Here is a 16,022-nt window from a genome sequence, read left to right on the forward strand (position 1 = left end):
CAAAAGCATCCTAGATAGAAAATATTTGTGTCATAGGAGGAGCTAAAGATAGTGAACTTTCAGAAAATAAGACTAGATGGGTGTGTTTGAACAGAGGGGAGGTGGATGGTAGGAAAGATCTTATGGAACTGAAAGAATTCTGCCTGAAAAGGTGATTGCATTAGCTATCTTGGGACCTAAGAGTCTGCACCAAGGGCCACAGGTAGAAGCTATAATAAGAGACATATTTCAAGCAGTACAATAAACGGACTTCTTAGAGTCATAGCCACCCGAAAGATCAGTAAAGTTACCAGGTAAAGAATTGAGTTCTCTGTCATTGGAGATATTCAAGAATATGCACTATTACCAGTTAAGTGTGATGTTGTAAGGTTGATTGTTTTATGTGTAGGGGGAGGAAGTAGGTATTCAGTGACCTTTTAGATCTTTTCTAGGCCTGTGGTTCTGTGTTGTTATGACTGGCATCCCATCTTGACCAAAGAAATATTTGACATTAAAAAAGATTACCTTGTCTTTGGGAGAAGAAAACATTTTCTAATGTGACTATTGGTAATAATAAAAGAGTTAGCATTCACTGATTAACTACAACATGCTTAGTACATTCATATCTATGATATGATATGATAATAAATAGATAGGTATTATTTTGTAGGTGAGGAAATTAATCTTCAGATAGGCATGTGATTTGCCCAAAGGTATTTGAAAGAGCTTTTTATCTTTTATTATTTTTATTTATTTATTTTTAGAGAGAGAGTATGCATGCATGTGTGGGCATGCAGGGGTGGGTGGGTAGGAGGGGCAGAGGGAGATGCAGGGAGAGAATCCCATGAAGGATCCACGCCCAGTACGGGGCTTGATCCTACAACCCTGCGATCGGGACCTGAGCTGAAATCAAGAGTTGGTGGCTCAACTGAGCCACCCAGGCATCACAGACCTTTTATCTTTGAATACTGAGGTCTGCAAATTTTTTCTGTAAAGGGCCATATAGTAAATATTTTAGGCTTTATGTGGCATAAAGTCTTTGTCTAATCTGCTCAACTTGGGATACCTGGGTGGCACAGTCTGTTAACCATCTGCCTTTGGCTTGGTCATGATCCCAGGGTCCTGGGACCGAGTCTCACATCAGGCTCCTTGTCCAGCAGGGAGCCTGCTTCTCCCTCTGCCTGCCACTCCCCTGCCTGTGCTCTCTCTCTCTCTCTGTCTCTCACAAATAAATAATAAAAAAAAACCTATTCAACTATACTGTGGTAGCATCAAAGCAGCCTTAGACTATATAAAAGAACAGGCATTACTATATTAAAAAAAAGTTTATATAAAAGGCATGGGGCTGGATTTGGTCCCCAGGCCTTAGTTTGTCAAGCTCTGCTCTAAAGCCATGCTACTTCTCATTTGAGAATGGGAAAATACAAACAAGGCAAGAAATGGCCTCCATGTGGCCATACTTACTCCATTTGCTTTGCTGAGTGCCTGGAAGTAGATGCTGTAGCTTTTCAGAGGGGAAAGAGGAGGGTTCCAGTATCCATTGTATGTCTTATTGTCACCCACTGTAAATGGCTGGGTGACAGGCAGGTTGGCGGGCTTCAATTCAGCAGCAAAGTAGTGTAGAGAATCAAGGCTGGAGGCATTCCTATAGCTCACAGGCACTGAAAAGCACTCAATGATGTCAGCTGCCCTTCGTGACTTCTGAAGTCGCTCCTCCTTGACAACCAGCTGATAAACACTGCACAAGAAAGAGAGGCAGATGAGCAACTATCTAGAAGGATAAACTTGTTATTTATCACCATTTCTGTCTACAACTAAACCTCCCTCCTGAGCTTTAGAATTAATAAACCCACTGCTTTGTAGAAATCTGTCTCCATTTAGATGTCCCAAGGCCAGCTCACATTGAGATAGATCCAAAATGCAACACGGTCCCAAGCCCTACACACTTGCCTCCTTCTTCTACGTTTTTTGTTGTTTTTTTTTTTTTTCTTAAAGGGTAGCGTTGCCCATCAAATGATGAGATCTCGAGTCTGGGGCTCATCCTCAATTCCTACCTCCTTAGATCTCATTCTGCACTTATAATCAAAAAGCCCTGTTGACATCAGCAATCTGTACCTGCCCTTCTCCTTTCTTTCCCTTCACTGATAATGCTGAGGTTGGGCACTTCCCTACCTCTTACCTGGATTCAACTGGTCTCTTTGCCTCTAACTTATTTATCAACTAGTCAACATTGATCTTCCTGAACATATAACACTGTCCCTCTTCAAGCACTCTCATAAGCTCTCCATTATCTGAATGATATAATCTAAACTCCTCATTCTGGCATTGGGGACACTTGTGGCTGGCTTCCAGCCTGTCTTTTGGAAACTCTTGGGATGAACCCCTCATTCCAGCTGCTCCAGACCCTGTGCTATTGCACAAACATCCTGTGGATCCCACTCCATGCCATCATCAGTTCATGCTTCCTCCACCTGCAATGCCTTCCACTTCTGCCAGTGGAAGCCTTTCCCTAAAGGCTGAGTCTATCTTTCATCTCTTCAGTGAAGCCCATCTAGACCTTTCCAATCTGAATGAGTCTTCCTCCTTAGTTTCCCTACAATTCATTAATGGATATCTCCTTGGGATTGCAATAATATGTACACAGAACTACTGTTTCTCTGGCTAGACTGTGACATTTTGGACAGTGGGAGTTGTGGCTTAGTTATCTCTGCATCACTCCCTCCACTGTATGCTGCTGAGTAGGTTGCCTGATAACCATACAGTGATCAGTGAATGCTTGTTCAAGTGAACCAAATTAAATTGAGCTAAAACTGAAAGTAGGAATGAAACCAAATATGACTGGATGCAGAATCCCTAATCAAGATAAACAGTAAATACTCCAAACTCCTGTACAAGATCACTTGTACCATTCCTTTCAACTTAGAAGGAAGTAAGAAGGTGCTAGTGTGTGAAGAGAGATGACCAAGACTTTAATGAACACCAGCTATATGCCAAATGTATAGGCTCTTTTTATAAAAGTTATCCTAAAGTTTGTGCATTTGGATAGCATTTTACTATCTCTTTGAATGTCCACAATTTGTACTTCTCTTGAAAAGTGCTGTTCTTTTTTTTTTTTTTTAAAGATTTTATTTATTTATTTGAGAGAGAGAGAGGAGGAGACTCTCTGCTGGGCAGAGAGCCTGATACAGGGCTCGATCCCAGGACCCTGAGACCATGACAGGAGCTGAAGGCAGATGCTTAACCGACTAAGCCACCCAGGTGCCATGAATGAATGCTCTTCTTTTAGAAGGTCCTTACTGCATAGATCTCTGGGACTCAATTGCCCAAAGAGTACCCCCAGGAAACTTTTGTGAATTAATGAGGTGATTGCAGCAGTGGCCCCAAACCAATCATTTAAAGATGGCATAGTGAGCTAGCACATGGTTTATGAAAATGGAATGTGGTGCAGGCTACCATCTTTTGATCAGGCTGTCCATCTAAAGACATTTGGTTAAGAAGCACAACTTAGGCAAAGACAGAGGCACAGGACTATTTCAATTAAAAAAAAAAAGGTGCAGAGGGACTGACCCAAGGAAACACGCCACACCCAACATGGCAAATCTTCCCCCTGAATCTCTTTGAGCATGGGGATCATCAGCAATGCAAATGGGAAAGAAATAGGCATATGAATGTCTGCCACACTTAGAATGTGGTATCTGAGTTGAGGTGAGCAATGGCTCAGGAAGCATGTGTACTGTTAGGCACATCTGAACGAGAACTCAGTGGCCCAGAGGGCATGTGAGTGGCATGTGAGTGAAAGTGGCCCACCTTTCTGGGAATGCAGACTACATCTGAGTGTGAGCAATGTCCAAATGAGCATCTTTAGGACTTGGGTGTCTAAAAACTGAGCAAACATATATACTCTTGGAACGAATGGGTGTGACATCCAGATGAATGTCACTTAAGTGTGTACACACCTAAATGTGTATGACATCCGAGTGTGTATATGTGTGTGTGACATCATCTATATATGTTCATAAAACTGAAGTCAATAAACACCTAAATTAAATGAGGACTTCAGTGTTCATTCCCTCCTCATCAACCCTGGGGTCCTTCTGAATGGTATAATCACTTTGTTTATCAGGACAGCTAAGCTCAAAACAGTCTCTGAAAGACATCATAAAGACCCAAGATCCAAACCTAGAGGTCATGAGGTGAGAGTGGAGGGGTGTCTATAACAGTTTTCAGGACCCCCACTGCTTTACATGTAACAGCAGTCTCAAATAAAACTTTGAATCTGGCTAGAGTGTTAAGGACTGCTTATTGAGGGTTTATGATTCGTGCAACTCTGATCTATGAGGGAAAGAGCAAAAGGCAATGAACAGTGAAGGAGCAACAGTCTCTTGGGTCCACCTCTGGAGGATTATAGTAGCACCTACAAGACGGAACTGGGCTTGGAAGCACTCAGCCTATCCAGCCCTCATGCCCTCCTGACCAGGTTGGGAAGCATGAACAGCCTCATCCCTAGGAACAGGGGTTGCAAAGAGCTGAGTCCCTGCGTTCCCCTGAGGCCCAGGGGAACTACTACTCTTGGGTTAACCCTGTCCACATGAGAAGACCTCTGTTTTCATTTCTAAGCCTGAAACTCTCATGCCACTCCTGACTCCTGTCACCCTTCCCCTCTAAATTGAGAACCCAAAGCCTTGGGAGCTTCACTGTGGCTGGATCTCATTCCTGGAATCACTTTCTGTTGTCCTTGGCCCTACTATGATGGGATGGATCAAGAAGAGGCACAAGGCTGGCCTGAGCACTGCCCATGACTGGCATGAGATTCCACAGCTGTGGACAGCTAAACAGTCGGTCTTTGCTGGGCTCTGACTTGTGAATGTTGCCAAAGGCTACAGAGGGAGGCAAAACATGTCTCCAGGCATTGGCCTGTGACTGTGACACCAATTTGACTATTGACTCAATTGTCAATTCAACCACACTCAGTAGCCAGATTACAGAAGATGCTGAGGCTGACACAGATGCCTCATGATTGTCAAATTGCAGCAAAAGTAGAAAGCCAGACTTCTCATTCACAGTGGTGTATCCTTTCCTTCTTTTTCTATAAGCCAACAAAATGTACAAAGGGCCTTCTGAGTATTTTTTACTTGGCAGCCTGAACTACTTAGCTCGATCCTACCCAGCTTTTTCTGAAATCACAAAGCCTCACAAAGGATGTATTTGAGGAGAGGGGTGTTAAACTGTGCTGTCAACATACAGTTCACATACAATTGGGATGAATGTGCCAAAGTAATAGCCAGCAACACCCTCAGGCCCATTGTGCCTGCAGCTTGTCTATTCAGAGGCAAATCTCCAATTGCAGTCAGAAAACTATAAACCATTTGGTCGTATAAATCTTTTTGCCAGTGGATCCAGCCTCTCTCCAAGATCAGGAAACGAGGAGGAAGGAAGAGATGGCACATGCAAGCGTGCCCTGATACATACACTTGAGGAAGTGGGGGCAGGGTTGGGTGGGTGGGGGGACAAGACAGTTTCTTTTTGTTTCTTGTGGTAACTTCATTCTGATCATCATTCTCTTGGAAATATATTTATCTAAGCTCTTTTCAGTCTGCTGATATTGATGAAATCATACCTAAATGAGAACTCCCCAAAAGTCATATCTCAAGTGCAAAAGAAGTCATTGCAATACACTATTCAGGAGCATTTGTGAAGAGATTTTTTTTTTTTTTTTTTAGTAGAGAAACCCTGATAGTATAAGAAGAACTTAAGATGCTCACCTCACAACATGTAGCATTTATTCACATATTTTCCCCTCTTGTGGCACCCCCTTTATTTCTCCCAATGAGAAGATGGATATTTGTGACCATATTTTCCGCCTAAGTTCTCCTGAGAGTGTCTTCTTGCAGGACCCTGAAAGCAGCTACACATCAACAGGAAAGGTGAAGCGGAATGTGCACGTTCTTTCACCTCCCTGGCTTTGGCTTCCTCACTGCAGCTCACCTTCAAGGTCCACTGGTGATCCTCTTTGCTGCAGTGACTACTCCCCAGCCCTCTCTCCCCAGCTGTTCAGACTCAGGCTGGCCTGCAAGTTCAATCCTCTAGTTCGTATCTCTTGAGACTAGAACACTCTACTCCCGTCTCATGTCCCAAGACTCCAGCCCATACAGAACAGTTCCTTCAGACACCTTGAAGAGCAAGACACGTAGGAATTCCTCTGCAGGTGTTAGAGGACCCTGCCACTGTAGACTCATGCCCCCTCTGATTCCTGAGCCAACAGCCTGGATGGGAACTCATGCTCCTCTGTGAGGGACCAGGGGCCTATCAGAGCCATCCATCAATCACTAATACATCCCATGGCCCCCTTTGTATATCCGGGAAGAGATCTCCAGTTAGGGCCTGTTATCCATTCAGAATGCTGAAGTCAGGTGGCAGAGAAGATTCTGTAGCTCACAGGTGAAGACTGCCCAGGTTCATAAAGGGATACATTTGGGCCCATGTTCTCCCAGAAATAGGCTTCATAAATTCATACCCATTAGTTCATACTGATATCCTCAATTCAAATCCACTAACACAAGATTCTTCCTCACCTTCCCTACTGCCTATTTTTCCTTTTTCCTGCAGTAAAAACCCTCATTTCCAAGATCAGTATTGTTTAGTCATTTACTCTCACACAACACACACAAAATCATTTCAGAATTAACTCATCAATACCACAACCAACCTCAATACTTAAAAGTAAAATCCAAGATTTCTCTACTGCCCTGTTCCAGCTCCTTCCCAAACAATTCAATCTTAAAGCCATTACTTAGGGCAGAGTGAGGCAGGCATCCCTATGTGATGGGGGAAGCCATGGTGGCCCAGTGTGGGGATGGAAGCCCACCTAGTATCCCTGAGACTAGTATCCCTGCAGGGTCAAAACTATGTTTAGAATACCATTAAGGTTCTATTTGCTTTTGCACTTTTAGTGTCTTACAAGCGTATTGTGGAGTTCTTAAAAAGCCACAAGACATCAAAACTGCACGAGGCTGGTAGTACAGATATCTCTTTGAGACACTGATTTCATTTCTTTTGGATATATAACCAGAAGTGAGATTGTTTTATCATAGGGTAATTCTATTTTTTTATTTTTTGAGAAATTCCACACAGTTTCCGATAACAGTGGTACCACTTTACATTTCTGCCAACAGTATACAAAGAGTCCCCTTTTCTTCATATCCTTGCCAACACTTGTTATCTTTTGTGTTTTTGATAACATTTTAATACGTATGAAGTGATATCTCATTGTGGTTTTGATTTTATTTCCCTGATGATTAGCGAGGTTGAGCACCTTTTCATGTACCTATTGGCTAACTGAATGCCTTTTTTTTTTTCGAAAACTGTCTATTCGTGTCCTTTTTCTACCTTTAATTAGATTATTTTATTTTTTCCTACTGAGCTATAGGATTTCCCTAGATATTTTGAATATTAGTCCCTTATCAGATATGTGGTTTGCAAATGTTATTTCTCATTTTTTAGTCTGCCTTTTCATTTTGTTGATCATTTCTTTTGCAGTGAAAACGTTTTTGTTTGTTTGTTGTTGTTTTAGTTTTATATGCCCTACTTATTTATTTTTGCTTTTGTTGCTTGTGCTTTTGGTGTCAATTCCATTAAATCACTGCCAACTCCAATTCAAGGAATTTTTTCCCTATGTTTTCTTCTAGGACTTTTATGTTTCAGGTCTTAAATTAAGTCTTTAATCCATTTCAAGTTAATTTTGGTGAGTGGTGCAAGACAGGGGTCCAGTTTCATCTACTTGCACGTGAATATCGTTTTTCCAATGCCATTTATTAAAGAGATTATCTTTTCCCCTTTGAGTATCCTTGGCTTCCTTGTCAAATAGTTTGACATATATGCATATATGTATATATCATATATGTGTGGACTTACTTCTGTCCTCTCAGTTCTGTTCCATTGGTCAATGTGTCTGTTTCTATGCCACTGCCATACTATTTTGATTACTCTAACTTTGTAATATAGTTTCGAATCAGGACACGTGTGGCTTCCAGCTTTGTTCTTCCTTTTCAGGCTTGCTCTTGGCTATTTAGAATCTTTTGTGGTTCCATATGAATTTCAGAATTGTTTTTTCTATTTCTGTAAAAATGCCATTGGGATCTTGATAAGGATTACACTGAATCTATAGATGACTTCGGGGAGTATGGATATTTTAACAGTATTAATTCTTCTGAACCATAAATACAGGATATCTTTCATTTGCATCTTCTTCAATTTCTTTCATCAATGTTTTATAATTTTCAGTGTAGTAATCTTTCATCTCCTTAAATTTATTCCTAAGTATTTTATTCTTTTGATGCTATTATAAATGGGATTGTATTCTTTATTTTTCAGATAATTGTTAGTATATAGAAATGCAACTAATTTTTATGTTGATTTGCATCCTGCAACTTTATCTATTGAATTTTTATTTATCCCTTATATTTTTATAAGGTTATTATACTATATATGTTACATATATCATATATGATACTATATCTTATATATAAGATCATGTCATCTGCAAACAGAGACAATTTTACTTCTTCCTTTCCAATTTGGATACCTTTTTTTTCTTTTTATTGTCTGACTGCTCTGCCTAGGACTCTAGTAGTATGTTGAATAGGAGTTGTGAGGGTGGGCACTGTTGTCTTGTTTCTTATTTTAGGGGAAAACCTTTCAACTTTCAAATCTGAGTATGTTAGCTGTGGACTTGTCATGTTATTATGTTTAGGTATGTTCCGTCAATACCTAATTTGCTGACATTTAAAAAAAATCATGAATGGTCACTGAATTTTGTCAAATGCTTTTCCTGCATCTACTGAGATGATCATATGATTTTTACCTTTCTATTAATGTGATGGATGTATCACATTCATTGATTTGTGTATGTTGAACCATCCTTGCACCCCATCCTTGCATTAGGTAGGATGAAGTCCACCTGATCAACCATGATCCTTCTAATGAATTCAGCTAACCAGTATTTTGTTGACACCATCACTGATTTTTCAAGTGAGGGCAGAGAACAGTCATTTCAAAATTAGAAGTATGTTGCTCAAGAACAGTGGTTCTCAACTCTGGCTGTACATTCTAAGTGCCCAGAAGACTTTCTAAAAATGCTATTCCTTGGCCTCCCATCAGACCAAATCAGAATCTCTGGGGTGAGGCCCTAGCATCAGTACTTTTTAAAAATGGCCTCCAGATAGTCTTAATGTGCAGCTATAAAACCACAAATCTAGGTGATTCTGATATTTCTACCTTTGCCCTAGCAAGGACATCCTCCTCCAACATTCTTACTTTGTTGAAAATCATTGTTTTGGGTCATTCCAATCCACCATGGCATTCATTCATAATACTAGTTTGCTTGAATCATTGTCTATTACATCTGCTGATTTATTTCTTTTATAGCTTTCATCACAATCGAAATATGTGTTGTCTGGTTATTTCTTTTACTAGCTTACTGCCTGTTTCCTAATAGTCTCTTAACTTCATGAGGTCTGAGATCTTGTTGTCTAGTTCACTGCTGCATCCCCAGCTTCTAATATCTGTTAAACATGTAACAGCTGTTCACTAAGTACTTATTAAATAAACAAATTTGGCAAAATTTAGAAAATGAATTTCAAATGTTCATGTCAATTCTTTTTTTTTTTTTTTTTTAGATTTTAAAAAGGGAGAGAGAGGGAGAAAGGGAGAGAGAGAGTGCATGTAAGCAGGAGGCAGAGGAAGAGGGAGAAAGAATCTCAGGCAGACTCTGTACTAAGAGCAGAGCCTGACATGGGGCTCAATCCCAAGACCCTGAGATCATGACCTGGGTTGAAATCAAGAGTTAGACGCCTAACCAACTGAGCCACCCAGACACCCCCATTCATGTCAATTCTTATTCATGTTTCAATGCTATTATAGATGCTATTCCATCTCCCCAAGATGCCTTTTTCTTTTTCCCCCATCTTGAGGTTTCCTCATCCAATCCAGACCCACATCAAATGTTACTCTTTCCAAGGAGGGTTTCTTGCAAACCAGAGCTAGTTTCTCCTTCCTCTGTTCCCAGAGCTCACTGTCCATACTCCTATCATAGCTCCCACTGCTGTGTACTGCAATAATTACTCACCCACCAGAAAATGTTGAAGGAGCACTTACCATCTGATAGGCACCATGTTAAACTCATTCAACACATTATCTAATTTGACCTTCATAATAACCCTACGAGGCAGATACTATTATCTTATTCTGACAAAATAAAAGAAATAAAGTGCAGAGAAACTCAGAAATTTACTCAGAGTCACATCACTTTTTGAATGCCAAAGCTAGGATGTGAACGGAGACAGTCTGACTCCTGAGCCCTCATTCTTAACCAAGAGACCACACTGTTTTTTAGCACACCCAAAGCTGAGCCATCATCTGTATTGTACCCCAATAAATAATCTGCTTTTTAAAAAAATTATTTTTATGTTAAGGAAAATACAGTAACATCTTATAAATTCTGAAAAGTAAAGAAAAGAGAGAAAAGGATCCCTGTTATCCAGCCAATCTGATGCAATCATCAATGAAATATTGGTAAATCATCCACCATTCTCTTCTTCTGCGGGAACAAATGTCTGATTTAATACTGGAAATCAATGAGGCTTTCGCCTTTCTTTTATAGATATTTATCTTATAGATAACTTAATTGTTTTACAAGTACAATTTTAATATTATACACAAAAGGCTCCCCAATAGCAAATATCTTTTATTCCAGAAGGTCTGGTGATTCTTAGCAAACTTGTCAACTAAGCCCTTAATATCAGCACACTGAAAATAGGTAAAGGCATAGGTCTTAATTCAAACACATTGACTAATGATTACATGGTCTGCTAATACCTTTTCTTCCAAAGGAACTTGACTGAGTGATCTATAGGAATGTGTAGACCTTGGTTGTTCATGGCCCTGACAATGATCTACAGGAACAAGGCAAATGCACTCCCCACCGAGGTTAACTTTGTTCTCTCTTATGCAGTCTCTGTACTTCCTTAGGTTAATAAAATTTCATGAAGTAGTAGGAAGCTGCTTAGTCTCTATATTTTTTGAAATCTCAAAAAATATACCACAGGGCCTTCTGATGACCAGAATGACTATAGGGAAAGGTCCCAAACTGTAGCAACTGGCATCAGAGTCGATTCATAAACAGATAATAAAGCCTTTAGTCATAAAAAAAAGTTAATAAACAGTAAAAATACATTTAATAAAACAAGGGCTCATGTAACACATCTTTAGTAGGTTTCTAATAAATCTGATTAAAACACAAGTGTTTCTAGTGCAAGATCTGCTAATAAATACATAGCTGTGTGACCTTGGGCAAGTAATTTAATCTCACAAGAGAACAGTTATTACTTTTCTTAATCACTCTTTCTGGTTTGGTGTGTCCATCAGCCAGCTTTTGCATGCTATGATGTTAATGGGGGTCCCGTGGACCTCTTCAGAGTTGTTCTGAACCTTCTGGTGCCTCCCTTTCTAGTAAACAGGGCTAGAAAATTTAAGTCCTGCTCTTCCCCAATCTTTACCTATACTCCGCCTTAGGCAAGAGTTTCCAGTATCTGTCTTGGGCAGAAGTGAAAAAATTCTGCTCCTTTGCCTCAAGGGGGACCTATTCAAGGTGTAATTCACTGTCCAGAGACCCCCACAGGATCGTACCCTTGTTTGGTTTCTTTACCTTCTCTTTCTAGCTTCCCTTTGTCTCAAACTAGTTTCTACTGGGAGCAACCTTTTGTAAATCATTTGCTTTCAAATCCTTGTCTATCTAGTCTGCTTCTGGGAGAACTCAACCTAAAGTAACCTCTACATGCCTCAACTTCCTCATATTTAAAAATTATGGTGTGGGTCTTCTTGAATAGTAGAGTGAGGGGCTCAGCATAATATCTCTCCAAAGAGCAATGAGTAAACTGAACACTGTCCACACTAACAATTTCAGGAGTGGCTAGAGAAAATGCATAGTTTTAAACATCTATATAATGAAAAAAAAAGGTCTCAAATTAATAATCTATGTTTCCATTTTAAGATATAGATAAATGAAAGCAAATTAAACTCTAAACAGGCAGAAAGAAGAAAAAAATAAAGGTTAGAGTAGAAATCAATGCAATAGAAAACATAAAAATAAGAATGAAAAATCAATGAAACAAAAGTTGATTTTTTGAAAAGATCAACACAGTTGGCAACTCTTTCTCTCCACTGGTCAAGAGAAAGAGAGAGATGATATAAATTACCAAAATCAAGAATGAAAAAGGGGACATTACTACTGACCCCACAGATATTTTAAAAATTATAAAGAAATGCCACAAAAACTTTATGCCAAAAAACATAGACAACTTAGATGAAATGGAAAAATACCTAGGAACACACAATTTACCAAAACCGAGTCATTAAAAAAGTAGAAAATTTCAATGTACTCATAACAAGTAATTCAATTAGTAATTAAAATTCTTCCCTCAAAAAAGCCCAGCCCATCTGGCTTCATTGGTGAAGTCTACCAAACATTTAAAGAATAAATAATTCTGATTTTTCATAAACTTATCCAGAAAACAGCAGAGGAAAGAATTCATCATTCTATGAAACCCTGTCATCAAAACCAGAGAAATACATGACATTAAAATAAAACTACAATCTAATCCTTCATGAATAATGACCCCCCAAATATTTAACTAAATATTAGTAAACTAAATACAGTAACATATAAAAAAGATTGTACATTATAACTAATTGAGATTTATCCCAGGAATGCAAGGTTGATTTAATGCAATACAACATATGTTTAAAGTAAATGGAAAAAAAACACATGGTAATTTCAACAGACTCAGAAAAAAAATTGACAAAATCAAATGTCCATGTATGATAAAAAGTACTAAAAACTAAAAACAGAGAGAAGCTTTCTAAATTTGATAAAGGCCATCTATGAAACATGTAAAGTGAACACCATACTCAAGGGTAACAGACTGAATGCTTTCCCTATAAAAGCAGTAACAAGACAAAGAGGTCTACTCATCATTGTACTAAAGAGTACTATACTGAGTCTAGACAGTGAAATAAAGCATTGTGCTAGAGATTCTAGCCAGTGAGCCTAGTTAATTAATTAAAGGCATTGGAAGGAAGGGAGTGAAGGTTTTATTTGCAGATGACATGATCCTCTACATAGAAAATTCTATCAAATACACAAAGACACAGAAACAGACACAGATACACACATCCCAACTAGAATAAACAATTTCAACAAGGTTGCAGGATACAAAACCAAAATACAAAAATCTATTGTATATTTGTCATTGTCAAAGAACAATCTGAAAATGAAATTAAGTGAACAATTCCATCTACAATAGTACCAAAAAGAATACTTAGAAATAAGTCTAAACAAAAGAAGTGAAATACTTATACACTGAATAGTACAAAACATTGTTGAAAAATTAAAGATATAAATAAATGGTGAGACATTTCATGTTGATGGATTGGAACAGATAATATTGTTAATACAGCAATTCTCAGCAAATTTATCTATAGACTTGATGTAATCTCTATCAGAATCCCAGGATACTTTCTGCAAAAACTAACAAGCTGATACTAAAATGTATATGGAAAGGCAAAGATCCATAATAAGCAAAACAATTTTTTAAAAATAAGAACAAAGTTGGAGGATTTACAGTTCCTGATTTTATAACATGAAAATCAATACAGTGTGGTGCTGGCATGAGATGGACTTATAGATAAATGGAAGAGAACTGAGAGTCCAGAAATAAACCATTACATTTATGATCAATTGATTCTTGACAAAGAATCCAAGAAAATTCAATGGTCAAAGAATAATCTTTTCAGCAAATGATCGTGGGCCAACTGAACAGCCACATGCAAAAATACAAATTTAAATTCATACTGTATACAAGAACTAACGAAATAGATCATAGCCCTAAATGTTAGAGCTAAAGTATAAAACTTCTAGGAAAAAACACAGGAGAAGATCTTCATGATGTTGGATTAGGAAAAAAGGGTAAGATACAACACCAAAAACATCATGCATTAAAAGGGGAAAGGAGATGAGTTGGATATCATTAGATACTGTTTTTTAATTGGGCATCAGAAGACACTATTAAACCAATGATAAGACAAGCTACATGTTGACAGAAAATATTTGCAAACATATGTATGATAAGACTTCTCTCCAAAATATGTAAGGACCCTTAATAACAAGAAGACAAACAACCCAATTAAGAAATTGGCAAAAGATCTGGCATTTCACTAAAGATGAAATACAAGTGGTTAGAAAGCTCATGAAAAGATGGTCAACCTGATTAGTCGTTAGGGAAATGTAAATTAAAACCACAATGACAAACCACTAACCCACCCATTAGAATGGCTACCATTAGAAAGACAGACAATAGATAGTGTTGACACAGGCATGGGAAAACTGGAACCATCATACACTGCTGTTAGAAAGGTTAAAAAAAATGGTATAGCCACTTTGAAAAATGGTTTGGAAGTTCCTTGAAAAGGCAAACATGCAACTACTATTCACCTAGCCATTCCACTAGCTATCTACCCAAAAGAAATGATAACATGGGTCTACACAAAGACTTGTATGTATATAAATGCTAATAGCAGTATTATTCATAATTGCCAAAATATCAAAACAATCTAAATGTCTACCAACTGGTGAACAAATAAATAATATGTGGCATATCCATATAATAAAATCTAATTCAGCAATGAAAGAAACAAATTACTGATATATTCTACAATATGGATTAAGCTCAAAAACACTGTACTAAATGAGAGAAGCTAGATGCAAAAGACTACTCACTGTATGATTCCACTCATCTGAAATGTCAAGAAAAGGCAAATTTATAGAGACAGAAATCAGGTAAGTGGTTTCCCGGGACTGGAGGTGGGGACAGGAATCAACTACCCTCAGGCATAGGGTATTTTACGGTGTGACAAAGTGTTCTAAAATGCGATTGTGGTGATGGTTGCACAACCCTATAAATTTACTGAAAATCACTGAATTGTACACTTAAAATGGGTGAATTTTATGGTATGTAAATTATACCTCAATAAAGCTGTTAAAGAAATGAGGGAAATGGACTGAATAATCTTGGATGTTCTTTCTCCCTCAAAAGTCTGTACTTTAGCATTCAACTATGCACACGTTTTAATACAAAAATGCTATGATAAACCTTTGGCATTACTGTACAAGCCGGGCTAAGAAGCAAATGTGAGCTTTATAATCCCCAACAGAATCTAGCTTTACAATTACATTCCCCACATTAAAGGTCACTTGGAACTAAGAAGCTGAAATTTACAATGATATGTCTTAGTTAGCCAATCTTTATTCCAAGGCTCTGGGAATTCCTGGTTTTTCCCTCCGCCACTGTTTGCCTAGCACAACAGCCTTTCGAGAAGGCAAGGTGATGGGAGGAGGTATACATTCGCAGTTTGGCATGTGCATGTGCATCTTTGCTAGCTGTGACCTACTGCCCCCTCCATCTTCCATGTGCTCATTCATTTATTCAACAGTGACTACAGTGTGGCAGGTGCAGTTCTGAAAATAACAGGATCCCTGGTTGATGGGAGCTCAGGATTGAGATGGGGAGACAGATATTAACTGTTCAGCATAATCCAGTGAGGTGAGGGCAAACAAGGAACTCAAAGAGGGAAGGAATCTGAGAAGAGGGGCACATACAGGATAGTGTGAGGACTAAATGAGATAATGTGTCTAGAGAGCACTTTCTATAGAGGAAAGTGCTCTATAAAAGTTGGCTGGAGCCAACAATTGCCGCATGCATCATTATTACAGTGTTATCAAATTAGACAACAAAGATTTGCTTTGTTTTCCATTTGGGCCTTCCTATGATTGAACTGCACTTGGTAAATTTAGCAAAAGTGGGTGCTGAGTAGAAGTTTTAGAGAAAGAAATATGCTGTGTAAAGGGGCCGTAACAACTTTCAAATTAAGTTTTACTTATTATCAGATGAAAACAAAAGAAACCTTTTAAGGTAAAACCAGACAACCATCTG

At 38.6% G+C, this 16,022-nt stretch overlaps 1 protein-coding gene across 1 annotated transcript in view; it reads right to left on the minus strand.

The window, feature by feature from the left end:
- Nucleotides 1-16,022, minus strand: part of PTPRT (protein tyrosine phosphatase receptor type T) — an 856,863-nt gene that overhangs the window by 272,529 nt on the left and 568,312 nt on the right. Inside the window, exon 12 of the mRNA XM_088026646.1 lies at nt 1,444-1,717. Within this exon, the coding sequence (XP_087882772.1) occupies nt 1,444-1,717 (274 nt within the window). The remainder of the gene's footprint in view (nt 1-1,443; nt 1,718-16,022) is intronic.

Source organism: Eumetopias jubatus, unplaced genomic scaffold (genome assembly GCF_037043125.1).
Source record: "Eumetopias jubatus isolate StellerSeaLion01/CBP00866 unplaced genomic scaffold, mEumJub1_p1.0 scaffold_9, whole genome shotgun sequence".
Classification (NCBI taxonomy): domain Eukaryota; kingdom Metazoa; phylum Chordata; class Mammalia; order Carnivora; family Otariidae; genus Eumetopias; species Eumetopias jubatus.